This window comes from Cherax quadricarinatus, chromosome 46 (genome assembly GCF_038502225.1).
Source record: "Cherax quadricarinatus isolate ZL_2023a chromosome 46, ASM3850222v1, whole genome shotgun sequence".
Taxonomy (NCBI): Eukaryota; Metazoa; Arthropoda; class Malacostraca; order Decapoda; family Parastacidae; genus Cherax; species Cherax quadricarinatus.
Genome location: NC_091337.1, coordinates 8,216,769 through 8,234,471, shown reverse-complemented (window position 1 = coordinate 8,234,471; position 17,703 = coordinate 8,216,769). Strand labels below are relative to the sequence as shown.

Sequence of the window (17,703 nt, the reverse complement as noted above, 5' to 3'; positions counted from 1 at the left end):
TGCCAAGTGAGTGTAAAACGGAAACCTGTAATTTTACATGATGGTAGGATTGCTGGTGTCTTTTTTTTCTGTCTCATAAACATGCAAGGTTTCAGGTACATCTTGCTACTTCTACTTACACTTAGGTCACACTACACATACATGTACAAGCATGTATATACACACCCCTCTGGGTTTTCTTCTATTTTCGTACTAGTTCTTGTTCTTGTTTATTTCCTCTTATCTCCATGGGGAAGTGGAACAGAATTCTTCCTCCGTAAGCTATGCGTGTTGTAAGAGGCGACTAAAATGCCAGGAGCAAGGGGCTAGTAACCCCTTCTCCTGTGTAAATTACTAAATTTAGAAAGAGAAACTTTCGTTTTTCTTTTTGGGCCATCCTGCCTCGGTGGGATACGGCTGGTTTGTTGAAAAAAAAAAATCTCAGACTTTTTATGAAATTCCCAAAAATTTCACTAAACAGTTGTGAATGCTGATATTGGAATTACATGAGTGAAGCAGTTACTACTTACTGCTGTGAGCTAAAATGTTTTGAAAGACTTTATTCAGTTACCTCTGTAAGCTTCTTAAGAAAGAGGAAAAATTAAATAGGAAGAAACAAAAGGGGTAATAGTAAAATGAAAAAAATGGCTGAAAATGTAGTAAATACTGAAAGGAGTTTGTGGAAACTAAACATAAAGAATAAAAAATAAAGGTGAACCCTTCAAGGGTTCCTTAATGCTAATGAAGGGCTCTTTATTCAAAGTAGAAGAGCTAACCTCTTAAAACTAATTACTTCCCATTTCCCAGATGGTGTGTAATAGTGACAGACTTAGTAATTCCCATCATTATAATAATTTTTTTTTTTTTCAACAAGTCGGCCGTCTCCCACCGAGGCAGGGTGATCCAAAAAAAGAAAGAAAATCCCCAAAAAAGAAAGTACTTTCATCATCATTCAACACTTTCACCACACTCACACATTATCACTGTTTTTGCAGAGGTGCTCAGAATACAACAGTTTAGAAGCATACACATATAAAAATACACAACATATCCCTCCAAACTGCCAATATCCCAAATCCCTCCTTTAAAGTGCAGGCATTGTACTTCCCATTTCCAGGACTCAAGTCCGACTATATGAAAATAACCGGTTTCCCTGAATCCCTTCACTAAATATTACCCTGCTCACACTCCAACAGATCGTCAGGTCCCAAGTACCATTCGTCTCCATTCACTCCTATCTAACACGCTCACGCACGCTTGCTGGAAGTCCAAGCCCCTTGCCCACAAAACCTCCTTTACCCCTTTCTTCCAACCTTTTCGAGGACGACCCCTGCCCCGCCTTCCTTCTCCTACAGATTTAAATACTCTCCATGTCATTCTACTTTGATCCATTCTCTCTAAATGACCAACCCACCATAACAACCCCTCTTCAGCCCTCTGACTAATACTTTTATTAACTCCACACCTTCTCCTAATTTCCACACTCCGAATTTTCTGCATAACATTTACACCACACATTGCCCTTAAACAGGACATCTCCATTGCCTCCAACCGCCTCCTCACTGCTGCATTCACAACCTAAGCGTCACACCCATATAAGAGTGTTAGTACTACTATTCTTTCATACATTCCCTTCTTTGCCTCCATAGATAACGTTTTTTGACTCCACATATACCTCAATGCACCACTCCCCTTTTTTCCTTCATCAATTCTATGATTAACCTCATCCTTCATAAATCCATCCGCCGACACGTCAACTCCCGAGTATCTGAAAACATTCACTTCTTCCATACTCCTCCCCAATTTGATAACCAAATTTTCTTTATCTAAATCATTCGATACCCTCATCACCTTACTCTTTTCTATGTTCACTTTCAACTTTCTACCTTTACACACACTCCCAAACTCATCCACTAACCTTTGCAATTTTTCTTTAGAATCTCCCATAAGCACAGTATCATCAGCAAAAAGTAACTGTATCAATTCCCATTTTGTATTTGATTCCCCATAATTTAATCCCACCCCTCTCCCGAACACCCTAGCATTTACTTCTTTTACAACCCCATCTATAAATATATTAAACAACCATGGTGACATTACACATCCCTGTCTAAGACCTACTTTTACCAGGAAGTAGTCTCCCTCTGTTCTACACACCCTAACCTGAACCTCACTATCCTCATAAAAACTCTTTACAGCATTTAGTAACTTACCACCTATTCCATATACTTGCAACATCTGCCACATTGCTCCCCTATGCACTCATATGCCTTTTCTAAATCCATAAATGCAATAAAAACTTCCCTACCTTTATCTAAATACTGTTCACATATATGCTTGCAGATGAATGGTTCAGAGAACCAACATGTTGTTGAATTAGACACGTGCAACTCTTGGGTATCTTTATTGAGGAAACGTTTCGCCACACAGTGTGGCAAAACCTTTTCTCAATAAAGATTCTCAAGAGTTGCATATGTGTCTAATTCAACAACATATATGCTTCAATGTAAACACTTGATCTACACATCCCCTACCCACTCTGAAACCTCCTTGGTCATCCGCAATCCTACATTCTGTCTTACCTCTAATTCTTTCAATAATAACCCTACCATACGCTTTTCCTGGTATACTCTATAAACTTATTCCTCTATAATTTTTACAATCTCTTTTGTCCCCCTTCCCTTAATATAAAGGGATTATACATGCTCTTTGCCAATCCCTAGGTACCTTCCCCTCTTTCATACATTTATTAAACAAAAGTACCAACCACTCCAACACTATATCCCCCCCTGCTTTTAACATTTCTGTCATGATCCCATCAGTTCCAGCTGCTTTACCCCCTTTCATTCTACATAATGCCTCACGTACCTCCCCCACACTTACATTCTGCTCTTCTTCACTCTTAAAAGATGGTATACCTCTCTGGCCAGTGCATGAAATTACCTCCTCCCTTTCTTCCTCAACATTTAAAAGTTCCTCAAAATATTCTCGCCATCTACCTAATACCTCCCTCTCCCCATATACTAACTCCCCTACTCTGTTTTTAACTGACAAATCCATACCTTCCCTAGGCTTTCTGAACTTGTTTAACTCACTCCAAATTTTTTTCTTATTTTCATTAAAATTTCTTGACAGTGCCTCTCCCACTCTATCATCTGCTCTCCTTTTGCACTCTCTTCACCTTTCTTTTACTCTCCATATACTCTGCTCTTCTTATAACGCTTCTGCTTTGTAAAAACATCTCATAAGCTAAATTTTTCTCTTTTATCACACCCTTTACTTCATCATTCCACCAATCACTCCTCTTTCCTCAATTAAAGGCTCCCCATTTACATTTACCCCTGGCACTCCAAATTTACCTACTACTCCCTCCCTAACATTTTTACCCACTTTAGCATTGAAATTCGCAACCACAAGTACTCTCACACTTGGTTCAAAACTCCCCACACATTCACTCAACATTTCCCAAAATCTCTCTCTCTCCTCAACACTTCTCTCTTCTCCAGGTGCATATACACTTACTATAACCCACTTTTCACATCCAACCTTTATTTTACTCCACATAATCCTTGAATTAATACATTTATAGTCCCTCTTTTCCTTCCATATCTTATCCTTCAACATTATTGCTACTCCTTCTTTAGCTCTAACTCTGTTTGAAACCCCTGACCTAATCCCATTTATTCCTCTCCACTGAAACTCTCCCACCCCCTTCAGCTTTGTTTCACTTAAACCCAGGACATGCAGCTTCTTCTGATTCATAACATCCACAATCATCTCTTTCTTATCATTTGCACAACATCCACACACATTCAGACTTCCCACTTTGACAATTTTCTTCTTCTTATTCTTTTTAGTAATCTTTACAGGAAAAGGGGTTACTAGCGCATTGTTCCCAGCATTTTAGTTGACTTTTACAACACGCATGGCTTATGGAGGAAAGATTTTTATTCCACTTCCCCATGGATATAAAAGGAAAAGTAATAAGACAAGAACTATTAAGATAAAATCAAAACTCAGATGAGTATGTATAAATAAATGTGTACATGTATGTGTAGTGTGACCTAAGTGTAAGTAGAAGTAGCAAGACATACCTGTAATCTTGCATATTTATGAGACAGACAAAAAAAAAAAAAAACACCAGCAATCCTACCATCATGTAAAACAATTACAGGCTTTGGTTTTACATTCACTTGGCAGGACGGTAGTACCTCCCTGGTGTTGGATGCATTTTTTCAGTCATGTTTACACTATGTAGTGTTGCTTCATAAGAGTGTTTACTGTATATACAATGCCTGTACAATAAAAACATATTGGGAACAACTTTTATTTTTTAACGTGTGACCCTTTATTATGATTTTCCAATGACAATCAGTTTTCAACAGTGACCCTTTATTTCCTCTCTTTGTCTAATGCTTTTAACATTTTATCATAAATGACAATACATTCTTATGGTCTATTTTGTTGTCTTCCCTTTTCATTACATAATTGCTTATTCACATTTTTATTGCCAGTTGCTTGAAGAGAGTTGCATAATTTTATATATATGATATGATATGATGAATTAACTTTTTGTCCTTTAAAACTTCGTTATTTTATAACAACAGGTTTTAGATATAGCTGGCCCTGCACCTCAGCCCACAGAATACACTCCACTCATGTTGAGAAAACCTGATGATCGCCGAAGACTAACACAAACATGGCGTTTTACCGAAGATGGTCGACTATGCTGCATCCATGTCAACATGTTTGTCCAAGCTAAAGATGGATTCCTTGGACTTGCTGCAGGTAGGTCATTATGATAGCCATGTTAGTTTTACTATTGCTATTCTTGCACTATAAACTCTTAATATATGCAGTGTTAAAATAAACAAAAAATTGTTTTTCTTACACAAATAACTGCACATAGAAAGAAACTTATGACAGTGTTTAACTAGTCACACACTGCGTGTGACAAGTTAATGATCCAAGTCAGACCGAAATATCATCATGAGTTTCTTTCTCCTATGTGCGGGTTATTTGTGTATGTTATATATCTTTATATATGCTTCTAAACTGTTGTATCTGGGTGCCTCTGCAAAGACAGTGATTATGCATGAGTGAGGTGAAAGTGTTGAATGATGATGAAGGTATTTTCTTTTTGGGGATTTTCTTTCTTTTTGGGTCACCCTGCCTTGGTGGGAGACGGCCGACTTGTTGAAAAAAAAAATCCTTATTTGATCTTATTTTTGTTCTCCCCCTGATGCAGCTAACACTATATCTAGTATTCCAGTATTCTGTCAGGCATACTAGATCATTGAGGCCTAATTTTATTTTTTATTATGTTGCCAGTAACCTCTCTCCACCAGTTGGTGCCATGTTACATTTAAAGTCTCAGTTTAATGTAGCAAGATGTAATATTATACTAAAAGTTAACAATAAATAAGGACAGCAAGTTTCTGGATTTTCAATTTTTTCTGGAAATCTCTAACATCAGTTTTGTTCTTGAGTAAGACTAGTAATGTGTGTACCTCTGGTTTTAAATTGCTGTAATAAAATAAAGTTAATTAGCTTTTGCATGGTAGGATATGTATCTAAGTCTCATGTTAAAAAGTAGTAAAATAAAATTATATAATTGGTTTCATAACTTTGAGGTGTAACCTTTTGCATGCTTACTAGAAAATACCTAGACATGTTTCATAGACTCCTGTCACATACGTACAGCAACATGAGGTTTAGGCACCATATGTGCAAAGACTCAAACATAAGAAGTGAGAGAAAGTTAAAGATGATTTCATATGGCTTGTACTAACATAAGGCAACAGTTAAATAAAATATCTTGTAGTGTTGTGTATTAATTGCATTAATGCATAATCATAATGAATGTGCCCCAGATAATGCTGAAATCAAATAATACATGTAATAAAATTGTTGGAAGAGGAAATACCAGACACAGTTTTGGTCTAACCTTGCTAAATTTTGCCACTCATTGAATACCTATTTCTTCTTTCTTTCTTTCAACACACCGGCCGTATCCCACCAAGGCGGGGTGGCCCAAAAGGAAAAACAAAAGTTTCTCCTTTTACATTGAGTAATATATACAGGAGAAGGGGTTACTAGCCCCTTGCTCCCGGCATTTTAGTCGCCTCTTACAACACGCATGGCTTACGGAGGAAGAATTCTGTTCCACTTCCCCATGGAGATAAGAGGAAATAAACAAGAACAAGAACTAGAAAGAAAATAGAAGAATACCTAGAGGGGTGTGTATATATATGCTTGTACATGTATGTGTAGTGTGACCTAAGTGCAAGTAGAAGTAACAAGACATACCTGAAATCTTGCATGTTTATGAGACAGACAAAAGACACCAGCAATCCTACCATCATGTAAACCAATTACAGGTTTTCGTTGTACACTCACTTGGCAGTACGGTAGTACCTCCCTGGGCGGTTGCTGTTTACCAACCTACTACCTAGGGAATACCTATTTGTTGTTACTAAAGCATATGTGATCTTTGAATACTGTATATTAAAACTAACAGCATTCTGTTTCAATGTAGACTAGACTAAAGAATTATGTAATTACAGAATTACGTAACTTGACTCTAGAATTATTTAAGTGTAGAATTATATAACTTGCAATTGAAAATAAAGTATGAAAGTTAAATGGATAAAGAAAAGTTTTAATAAAAGTCAGAGAGGTTCATATTGAAAAATTTGCAAGTTTATGAATGGATGAGTTATCTTTATAGAAGCAAAAATTTTGTTTAATTCTCCATAGGAAAACTTTTTCATTTTCTTAGTCATCATAAAATGTTAGTTTTTAAAAACTGCAAAATCATTGGGTTATTATTATATCTTTAAGTGACTGCCAAAGGTATTTCATTAACTATTACATGCTTAGAAAAATAAATGTTCACTTTTTATTGTTTAATGTTTTATTATTCCAGAATCTCACTCTGGTGGCTCTTGGCAGTTTTGTATGTATCTGAACTATGGAGCAACTGTAAAATATAATTTTTTGTAGAATAAGATATTTAATAATTACCCAATTAAACTAAATTTTGATCCTATTTACAGTACAGTAATCTATTGTACAGAGTAGTTTTTGTACTGCATTTTCAAAAATTGAAGAGACTAACATATAACAATCTTTTGAATGCAATGTGTTTTTCATCCAAAATGCCCCTTGCTTTGCGGTAGATGCATTCCAGGTCCATGGTAGCTCTAGTAATTTCAGTCATTTCATCAACATTTTATTATAAGAATTTTCGTTATGTTTTGCGAACCACACTGATCTCATAGAGTGAATTTACATTGCACATAGGAAACTATTGACATAAATGAGGCGTTACATACAAGTATATTCACATTTAGGAAACTGGCATAAAGCAAGAGGTTATTATAACTAGATTTGAAGGTAGTTGCATTGTAAAAATAGTCAAGTCAAACAATTGTCTTCCCTCTTGATTAAAGATAATTGTATGAAAGAAAAGCAGTCGTCAATATATGACTGAAAGAGTAATCGTCCAGTACGTTCACAAGAGAAAGGACAAGATAAGTGAAGTAGTTGTGTGTGCCTCCTTATAATGTAGAGAAAAGAAATGACCTGTGATTTGACATTTGTAATTGACTGGAAAGGAAAATATTGAAGGGTAATGTAGTCCAAGAGAAAAACTCATTGTGATGGCTAACATAACCAGTTGCAGTAGAGCTGTAATATACCACAGACACAACCTGAGAAATATACTGTACTTTGAATTTTTGATAGCCCATTTATATAATTCTATCAAAGTAGAAACGCTATGCAAATGAAGAAAAATATCTAATAACCTACCTGAAGGTCAGATAACAGGTTTAGTCGTGGATCAGTGTTGGCATAGATTTACCAAGAGAATGTTTATATTTAAAATTTTACTAACACAAACATAAAACAAAAAAAAATGCACCCTCACTTTTCATCATTCGCCTGTATTCATAAAATGCTTACTTAACACAAGCTAATAGTAAGTTGGCTGCAAATCCTTACTTAACCTATGTGTCATGCTAAACTTCTAGATATTTCAACCCAAATACCATTCAAGCCAGAGAGCACTTTAATCAGACTGAAGAGCACCATTATCACAATGAATCCTAGCCTCAACTTGAAAAGTTTGGTTTGGGGTCAGTTTTAATTGAAAAAGGCTATCTTTTTGTATGTATAATATTCTTAGTACAGCAGTTTCTTAAGATAATTAATTCTGTGAAATTTAGCTTAATATTCTGTGATTATATTCAGGCACACAGAAGGCCTTCTAAAAATTACTAAGTGCTTTTATTAAAGCTTGTTACACAGGTTAAAATAATTACATCATTCAGTAACACACACTGCCAGTCCCTCCAATTTTATAAATCACTAAAACCAGGTACTGTTATGACAGTTCTAACTCTTAACCAGTTCCATATCTAGTTTTTTCTTTATTTCAAGGGAATGATGTGGTTTTAGGTCCACCTCAACTTGTTCACTATGGCACAATGGGAAATGGTGTCCCATTGGAGCAGGCCATTTCTAGGCAGCGTTTAAGGCCTGGTTCAGGAATACTTTTAGTGAAGGTAGATACAGATGGTCCTACACGTGTCCTGCAAATAACTGACATCCACACTAAGGTAAGCCTTAATAATGTGCTTTCTTCATTAAATTAGCCACATATTGCCTCAGCAGTCCCTTACAGAATGCTGTGATTATGTTCCATGAAAGCTTCACTAACAGTGAAACACAGATGTAATGGGATATAGCAAGTTAGGGACTAGGGGTCTCAAATGACCTACTTAATACTGTATAATATTTTGGGTCACAAAATTTTTATTTTGGGAAAATAAAAAGGAATTAACATATACGGCAGTACAGGATTTTTACATGACTACAATGAAATGTGATAGCATAAATCCAGAAATCAGACCCAAGGAACTTTTTTTTTTTTTTTTTTTTTTTTTTTAACACTGTCTTACACTGAGGTTATGTAACATGAAAAATGAGGAAATACATTCACCAGCATTCATTTAGTAGCCATCTTGCCTATGAACTGCAGTATCTCCACTATGCCTTTGAAGTGCAGGCACTGTGCTTCCCACCTCCAGGACTCCAGTCCAATAAACCAATGTCCCAAAATCCCTTCATAAAAGTTATCTTACATTTCTAACAGCTCATCAAGCCATAAAAACCACTTGTCTCCACTTGCTTCAATCAAACATACTGGCTGCCTGCTGGCTGCTCAAGCCAACTCCTTATCCCTCCTTCCTTCCACTCCTGATTTGTATACTTTAGTCCTCTCTAAATGCCCAAACTTCCCTCAACAGCCCCTTCTCAGGACTGAATTATAGCTTTGGTGACTTTACACCATCATCTAATTTCTACACTGTGAAGTCTCTGCATGATATTCACACCTCACATCAAACATGATATCTCCACTGCCTCCAGCCTTCTTCTCACAGCCACATTTAAAGCCCATTCATCAAACTCTTATTGGTACCACTATACTCTGGTACAGTCCCCTTCTTGCCTCCATGAATAAAACCTCAAATTTGAAGTTTAGAGACTAGGAAGAGGTGTGAAGTTACCAAAGGTGTTGTGCAGAAGGTAGAGAAAGTTCTTGAAGTGCTTTGGGCATTTAGAGGGGATGGAGAAAAATAGGATGACTAGGAAGGCATATAAATCTGGGGTTGAGGGAAGGATGGGTAGGGGCTGTCTTAGGAAAGGTTGGAGGGAGGGGTAAAGGAGGTTTTGAGTGCTGTTGAGGTGTGAACAAGGTAACACTTTTGAAGGGATTCAGGGAAACTGGTTAGCTGAACCTGAGTCCTGGAGGTGGGAAGTGGTGCCTGTTGCAGTTTGGAGAGTCACCTGAACTGTAATGTCAGCACACTTCTGGCAAGGCAGTGACTTTGGGATTGACAGTGAATGTGTTTTCCTCTTTGTCAAGTCATCTTCCCTCAGTGGAAGACAACCAGAGTCTTAAGAAAATAAATACTGTATCTTTCTTACCACAAATGTTGCAACCCACCACCTATCTTTTCTCCCTCTTCATCGATTCTGTAGTTTACCTCATCTTTCATGAACCCACTTGCCAAGACATACATTCCCAGTTTCTAAAATCTGGAGCCATAAATCAAGTAAAACAAAACAAAACAAAAAAATATGTATATAGGAATAAAGTTTGAGCCTTAACACTTGTGCCTTAACTTGTTATTTCAATTAATTAAAAAGGGCCATCTAATATTTGTATAACATAGGTATTTGGAATCTGACGAGCTGTTGGAGTGTGAGCAGGGTAATATTTAGTGAAGGGATTCAGGGAAACCGGTTATTTTTATATAACCGGACTTGAGTCCTGGAAATGGGAAGTACAATGCCTGCACTTTAAAAGTGCAGGCATTGTACTTCCCATTTCCAAGGCTCGAGTCCAGCTAACCGGTTTCCCTGAATCCCTTCACAAATTACCCTGCTCACACTCAAACAGATCGTCAGGTCCCAAAAACCACTTGTCTCCATTCACTCCTATCTAACATGCTCACACATGCTTGCTGGAAGTCCAAGCCCCCTCACCCACAAAACCTCCTTTTCCCCCTCCCTCCAACCTTTTCGAAGATGACCTCTACCACACCTTCCTTCCCCTACAGATTTATACGCTCTCCAAGTCATTCTACTTTGTTCCATCCTTTCTAAATGACCAAACCACCTCAACAACCCCTCTTCAGCTCTCTGACTAATACTTTTATTAACTCCACACCTCCTCCTAATTTCCACACTCCGAATTCTCTGCATAATATTTACACCACTCATTTCCCTTAGACACGATATCTCCACTGCCTCCAGCCACCTCCTTGCCACAGCATTTACAACCCAAGCTTCACACCCACATACGAGAGTTGGTACCACTATACTTTCGTACATTCCCTTCTTTGCCTCCATGGATAACGCTTTTTGTCTCCACAGATACCTCAATGCACCACTCACCTTTTTTCCTTCACCAATTTTATGGCTAACCTCATCTTTCATAAACCCATCTGCTGACAACTCCCAAAATATTTATTATGAATAATCTTTAGAAATGCATGCTTCCCTTCATCTTCCTGTCTCTTCTCTTCTTTTCCCCTAAAAAAAATTAGTAAATTTAAATAATATATACAGTCAACTCTCTTATAAAGCTCCTCTATACAGTGTAATTTTTGTAAATGCCATTGAAAAAATGTATTAAAACTGAATATCACATACACGAGCTATACAATTTTGTACGTACAGTGCTTGCCACGGCATTATGCCGGGTGAGCGCCCCTGCATAATGCCGTAACAAAAATCAAAGGCCTAACATACAAGGGAGGTATTCTTGTTTCGTCGGTGCATTATGCCAGGTAGCAGCTGTTAGCACAATGTCACGGCCTGCCGCCACACTCCACAGTGACTCCTCAGTGCTCATGTGGCTGCCATGGTGAGAGGAAGTGTTGCACTTTTGTCTCATCCACCCCATCTTTTGTCCGGTGTTCCCTTTGGTTTTGGGGCTATACATGTTTGATTATGGGTAAAAGGAAGTCTTTAACAACTGAAACTATAGCTCAAATCATAGGGCTTCACAAAGCTGGGCACCAGATGAAAGAAATAGTGGAGAATGTTGGTGTGTATGTGTGTTCAGTGAGGAACTGGGTACAGCATTTCAAGGCTGGTGGCGGTGTCGAAATACTTTCTGCCAAATCTCAGCTTGGCCCCTCGAAGAAGACATCTGTGTGTACCTTAACTGTGTTAAAGAAGTAGTTTGATAGCACACCTAAGATAACTGCTAGAGAATTGAAAGAAAAGAACCCCCCTCTTCTCTCAGAGGTGTCTATAAGAACTGTTAGCAGACGTGTGTCAGAACTGGGCTACAGTAGTCACTGCCAGGTTAAGAAACCGATCCTCTCCAAGCCACAGAAGAAACATAGGCTGGATTATGCAAAGAAATAGCTTCACTGAAATCCTTAACAGTGGTCTGAAGTACTCTGGAGTGATGAAGCGACCTTCACCGTCACCTGTAACTGTGGGGGACCCAAAGGTAGTGACCTGCTAGACCCACACTACACTTGTGGGACCACCAAACACCCAGACTCACTCATGGTTTGGGGGTGTTTCAGTGCTCAGAGTGTTAGGGAACTCATTGTGTTTCCCAAAAAAACCAGTATATGAACCAGTATAATTACCTGGAGTTATTGTGTGACAATTTACCCAAGGCGTTTGACAAGTGTGGGGCTACGGTTTTTATGCAGGATGGTGCACCGTGTCATACCACCAAATCTGTAGTTCAGTGGCATAAGGACTGTGAAGTGAGGTTCTTTAATGATTGGCCAGAAAATTCCCCAGACTTAAATCCTATTGAGAACCTTTGGTCAATAGTGAAACAACATTTACTGGGCAAGGATATCAGTTCCATCCTGTGACTGGAAGATGCTCTACATGAGGCATCGAATAATATACCTCCCCAAGCCCTCAAGAATTTGTGTGAGAGTTTTCCTACACGGCTGAGGGGCGTGATTAAGCGTAAGGATGCAGCACCAAATATTAAAACCTCAGCAAGTGTGCAAATATATATATTATAATCTTTCATGGTATGTGTTTGTGTTTTGGTATGTGTGGGGGAGGGGCAGCATAATGCTGTGATGAGCACTGTACATGTTCAATTGCATTCATGAAAAATTGCACTGCTATATAGAGGAGCTTTATAGGATAGCTGATTGTACTTTTTTTTTTCTTTTTTAACAAGTCGGCTGTCTCCCACCGAGGCAGGATGACCCACCCAAAAAGAAAGAAAGAATCCCCAAAAAGAAAATACTTTCATCACTCAACAGTTTCACCTCACTCACACAATCACTGTTTTTGCAAGAGGTGCTCAGAATACAACAGTTTAGAAGCATATACAAATAAAGATACACAACATATCACTCCAAACTGCCGATATCCCAAACCCCTCCTTAAAGGAGGGGTTTGGGATATTGGCAGTTTGGAGGGACTTCTAAACTGTCATATCTGAGCACCTCTGCAAAGACAGTTATTATGTATGAGTGATGGTGAAAGTGTTGAATGATGATGAAAGTATTTTTCTTTCTTTTTGGATTTTCTTTCTTTTTGGGTCACCCTGCCTCAGTGGGAAGCAACCAATGTGTTTAAAAAAAAAAGATATTTTGTATTGAGATTTTGTTATATACAGTATTCTGGGATTGGAAACCAAGACTATATATAATTCGTATAGATAAAATATTGTATTATATTAAATGATTCGATCTTATTTGTTACTGACAGAGTACCTCACTAATGGCTCGAACAGAAAGTGGTGACTGGGTGAGTTTCAGTGAGAAAGGGGGAACTACCACCATCAAGAAGACAAGCAGATCAAGTACACAAACCAGCAATGACTCCAAAATAAAAGAAGTGCAAGTGAGTCTTTGTCAATTTAGGTTTTTCAATATAAAGTTCACATTCTTTTGTTATAGTTTACTTTTAGCCATGTTATTTAAAAACTTTAAAGTTGTGAATATTGATCATATCCCATTTTAGGAAAAATTCTTATCATGAGTTTCATAAAGTTCTGATTGTTAGTTTGTGCTCTGTTGGCACCAGATTAACACTTTACCCATCTCCCATCCAGTAAAAAATTTATTTTAATGTTTATCTAACAGACTGACATCATAACTTATGCATATTAATGTGATACAAGTGATAAAATACAATAAATAATTAAATACAACATGACTTCATGCTGTGCAATTTTCTTGCAATGAATTTAAAAAGTGCAGCCAAAAAAATCAATATCATGTTGAAGTCTTTGTTACATTGTCATGAAGCCTTAAGAATCATTTGATGTGTGAAATATTAGTACATCATGCCATATCATTATATTTGATGCAAAGTGTGAGTACTACATGCCATGGAATGTGACTTTCCTCTCACTGACTATTCATGCCACCTACAGTTGATTTCTGGGAGCATCTTGAGTCATGATGTTTATCAGTCTGTTTTGAGTATTTTCATCACTGTGGTTCAATTGAGAATTTTGGTGTTATATATCCTGCAATAACATTTTGCTTCTTTTTAACCCTTTCGGTGTCCATGCCATTGTTCTACGGCTTTAAAGCCAGTGTCCATGCCATAGTACTATGCAGTGAGCTCAGCTCACTCAGATAAGCTGTGAGTGGTAAATTTGGGCCTAAATATGAGAGAATGGGTCAGTGCAGTAAATGTGCATCATATAAAAATCCTGCAGCACGCAGTGCACAATGAGAAAAAACGCGACTCTTTTTGGTTGAAAACAGTGACTGCGGTGTATTTTTGTATGGTTTTTATGGTTGTATTGATGGTTTCTTGGTCTCATTTGATATAATGGAAGATATATTACAACAGTAGAGATGATTTTGATGGGTTTGAGGACTGGAATGGCTTGAAATTGACCTCAAAGTAATAAAAATATTCAATTTTTGCCAATATTCCAGAGTAAACAAATCATGTCACTCGTTCATTACGTGTCCAACTGGTCAGTCACATATGCATTCACGAATGCACTGATATTATTTATACAATTATTACAATATTGCATAACAGTAAATCTTCTATTTTTTTTGTGAATAAAAATTCAAAATGGAATTTATGTGTAAGGCCTGAAAATGTAACTAATGAACGGAGGAAATGTTATTTTAGTTTACCTGGAGAGAGTTCCGAGGGTCAACACCCCCGCGGCCCGGTCTGTGACCAGGCCTCCTGGTGGATCAGAGCCTGATCAACCAGGCTGTTACTGCTGGCTGCTTGCAATCCAATGTACGAGCCACAGCCCGGGTGGTCTGGTACCGACTTGAGGTGCTTGTCCAGTGCCAGCTTGAAGACTGCCAGGGGTCTATTGGTAATCCCCCTTATGTATGCTGGGAGGCAGTTGAACAGTCTCGGGCCCCTGACACTTATTGTATTGTGCTGTGAAGGTTCTCTGTACATTTTCTAGGTCAGCAATTTCACCTGCCTTGAAAGGTGCTGTTAAGTGTGTGTTATACTCCAAGTATTGTAACCACTATTTCCTTCTGGTTAGAGCATAACAACTTTGATCAGAGAGGTTAGGGTAATAATAGTGATCCTCTGGAATGACTAATTTTAATTAAGTATATTCATGATTCAACAAAAAGCCAGAAATAATAATATGCGAATTATCGTATATAAGTTAAGAATGCATGTTTGTTCTATATTATCCAAAATATACAAGGCTTTCATAACAGATGATTAGGAGGAGATCCTATATATAACATATATATATATATACAAAGATTACTTTAATGTATAAAGTCTTATTTCCCAATTGGAAGCAGTCAGAATAAAACAGAATATGTCCAGGCCGGATAATGAACCTTGGCCAGTTACCAGAGACGAGCAGGAGTGTTCTCGTTGGCTGCTACTTCTTCACTGCTCGTCCCTCAACCTTGAGCATACAGGTCAAGTGGGTCACGTGAAGTGACTCGCCAACACTCAGTAGAGTAGTTGAACATAAAGGGGGGGGGGAAGGGGGTATAACCATCGAACATCACGGCTAACCATACACCGGCACACCGGGCAGCAGGCATGTTACTATACCTCCAATTAAACTTATCATGGCCATGTTACATAAATTATAATAATTGTTAATAAGAATTAGCCTTAATAATACAAGGACGCTCATTTCCAATTTAGCTATTAAAGGAAATAACCGCAATGTAATATTAAAGAAAGGTTAACCATAGGGGCATGACACCCCAGCCCACAAGCAAATATCTCGGCGTTTAAGATGCTGATGGTGTGGAAGAAACCAACCAGCTGGTGTAGGGATGGAGGTACATCTCTCCGAGCTCAGTCGTCCACTTGCTAGAACTGGACCAGAAACACTGCTAGACTGCAAAGAATTTCCGTAGTTAGGCAATATATTAGGAGCGAGAGAGAGCATCGGCTAAAACGTTGCTCGAACCCTTTATGTGAAATATGGAGATCCGGTAAGGTTCGATCCTTAAAGCCCAACGTAATATTCTAACATTTTTTTGATTTCATAGAATTCATGAAAGTTAGAGGATTATGGTCTGAGTAAATATTTATCACATGAGGAGTATAACCGAGGTATATGTCAAAGTGTTCCAAGGACAAGACTAAAGCCAGGGCTTCTTTTTCTTTGGTTGAATACGATCTTTGATATTCTTTTAGTTTATAGTAAAAGTAACATATTGGATGTAGAATATTACTGTTTTGGAAAGATTGCAATAAGACAGCCCCTATTGCTGCATCACTGGCATCAACATGGAGGGTGAAAGGAATTTGGAAATTGGGTGCACGCAATACTGGGGCGGAGGAAAGGAAACGTTTTAAACGTTTAAAAGCTTGTTCACAATTCTCGTCCCAATTAAATTTATATTTAGGACTGGTCAATCTAGTAAGAGGGGAGGCAACTTGAGCAAAGTTTGGGCAAAAATGCCTGTAATAAGTAGCTTTCCCAAAAATCTTTGGAGGGCTTTCCTGTCCTGAGGCGTCGGAAAATTTAAAATAGCTTGGACCTTTAATTGGTCGGGGGCTACTAGTCCCTTCCCTATTTTAAAACCGAGATATTTAATCTGGGCTTTACCAAAGTCACATTTTTGTAAATTTACAGTGAAATTGTATTTCTGCAATGCTTTCAGTAGTTGCTCTAATCTTTCTAAATGAGACTGCCAATCATCACTAAAAACCACCAGGTCGTCTAAGTATGCCTCTACACCTTCTAAGGGTTGGACTAAAATGTTCATAATTCTCTGGAAAGTGGAGGCGGCGTTACACAAGCCGAAAGGCATAACCTTATATGTAAATAGTCCGTTCTTAACTACGAACCCGGAAATCTCTTGGGCCCTAGGAGTTAACGGCACCTGGTAATACCCTCTCAGTAAGTCTAATCTGGTCACAAAGTTGGCACCGGCTACAGCATCTATTAAATCATCAATCCTGGGTAATGGAAACCCATCTGGTTTGGTGACTGAATTTACTTTACGATAATCCGTGCATAGGCGTACGGTACCATCGGGTTTTGGGACCAATAAACAGGGAGAGGCCCAAGGTGTCCAACTGGGTTCTATCAAATTATATTCCAGTAATGTGTTTATCTCTTGCTGAATTAATTCTTGCTTAGCAGGGGAGACTGTCTTCTAACAATTCAATATCGTGAAAACCCAGGGTACAAGGAGTAGGGATATCTTTGAAGATGGAGTTATATTTAGTGATTAACTCTTGTTTGAGATTTTTGGGAGGTAGGAAGAACTTCCAGGAAATGGTCTAGTTGTTTTAAAACTTCAGAATTATGTAGTCTAAATTCTCTTACTTCCCTTACAGTGTCATTCCTTATTTCAGTGGATGTAGGTTGAATAGAGGTAATAATAGTAGGGAGAATTCAGTTAGACTCGTACTTCTTTAAGTTATCTATGTGATACCTCTTAATTTTCTTACGACGTCCTGGTTCACGGACCAGATAATTCACCTCATTTTCTTTGTCTACTATTTCATATGGCCCCAAATATCTAGGTTTTAAAGAATGTCCTGGAATTAAGTTTTTAACTAACACTAATTCATTTGGAGAGAATGAACGAGATTTAGCCTTTTGGTCGTAAGATTTCTTCATTTTGGCTTGAGCTTCTGTCAGATTCACGGCAGCTAAGCTTTTTAATTTGGAGAGATGTTCTTTCCAAAGCAGAGGACTGGGATGAAGAGGTCCTCTCTTCCCTA

The 17,703-nt window shown here is 38.0% G+C and overlaps 1 protein-coding gene across 1 annotated transcript in view; it reads left to right on the top strand.

Moving 5' to 3' along the window:
* The window catches only part of Vps13D (vacuolar protein sorting 13D), a 328,982-nt gene that overhangs the window by 274,286 nt on the left and 36,993 nt on the right, over positions 1-17,703 (top strand). The window contains exons 63-66 of the mRNA XM_070094401.1: positions 4,587-4,767; positions 6,908-6,937; positions 8,425-8,603; positions 13,258-13,392. Of these exons, the coding sequence (XP_069950502.1) occupies positions 4,587-4,767; positions 6,908-6,937; positions 8,425-8,603; positions 13,258-13,392 (525 nt within the window). The remainder of the gene's footprint in view (positions 1-4,586; positions 4,768-6,907; positions 6,938-8,424; positions 8,604-13,257; positions 13,393-17,703) is intronic.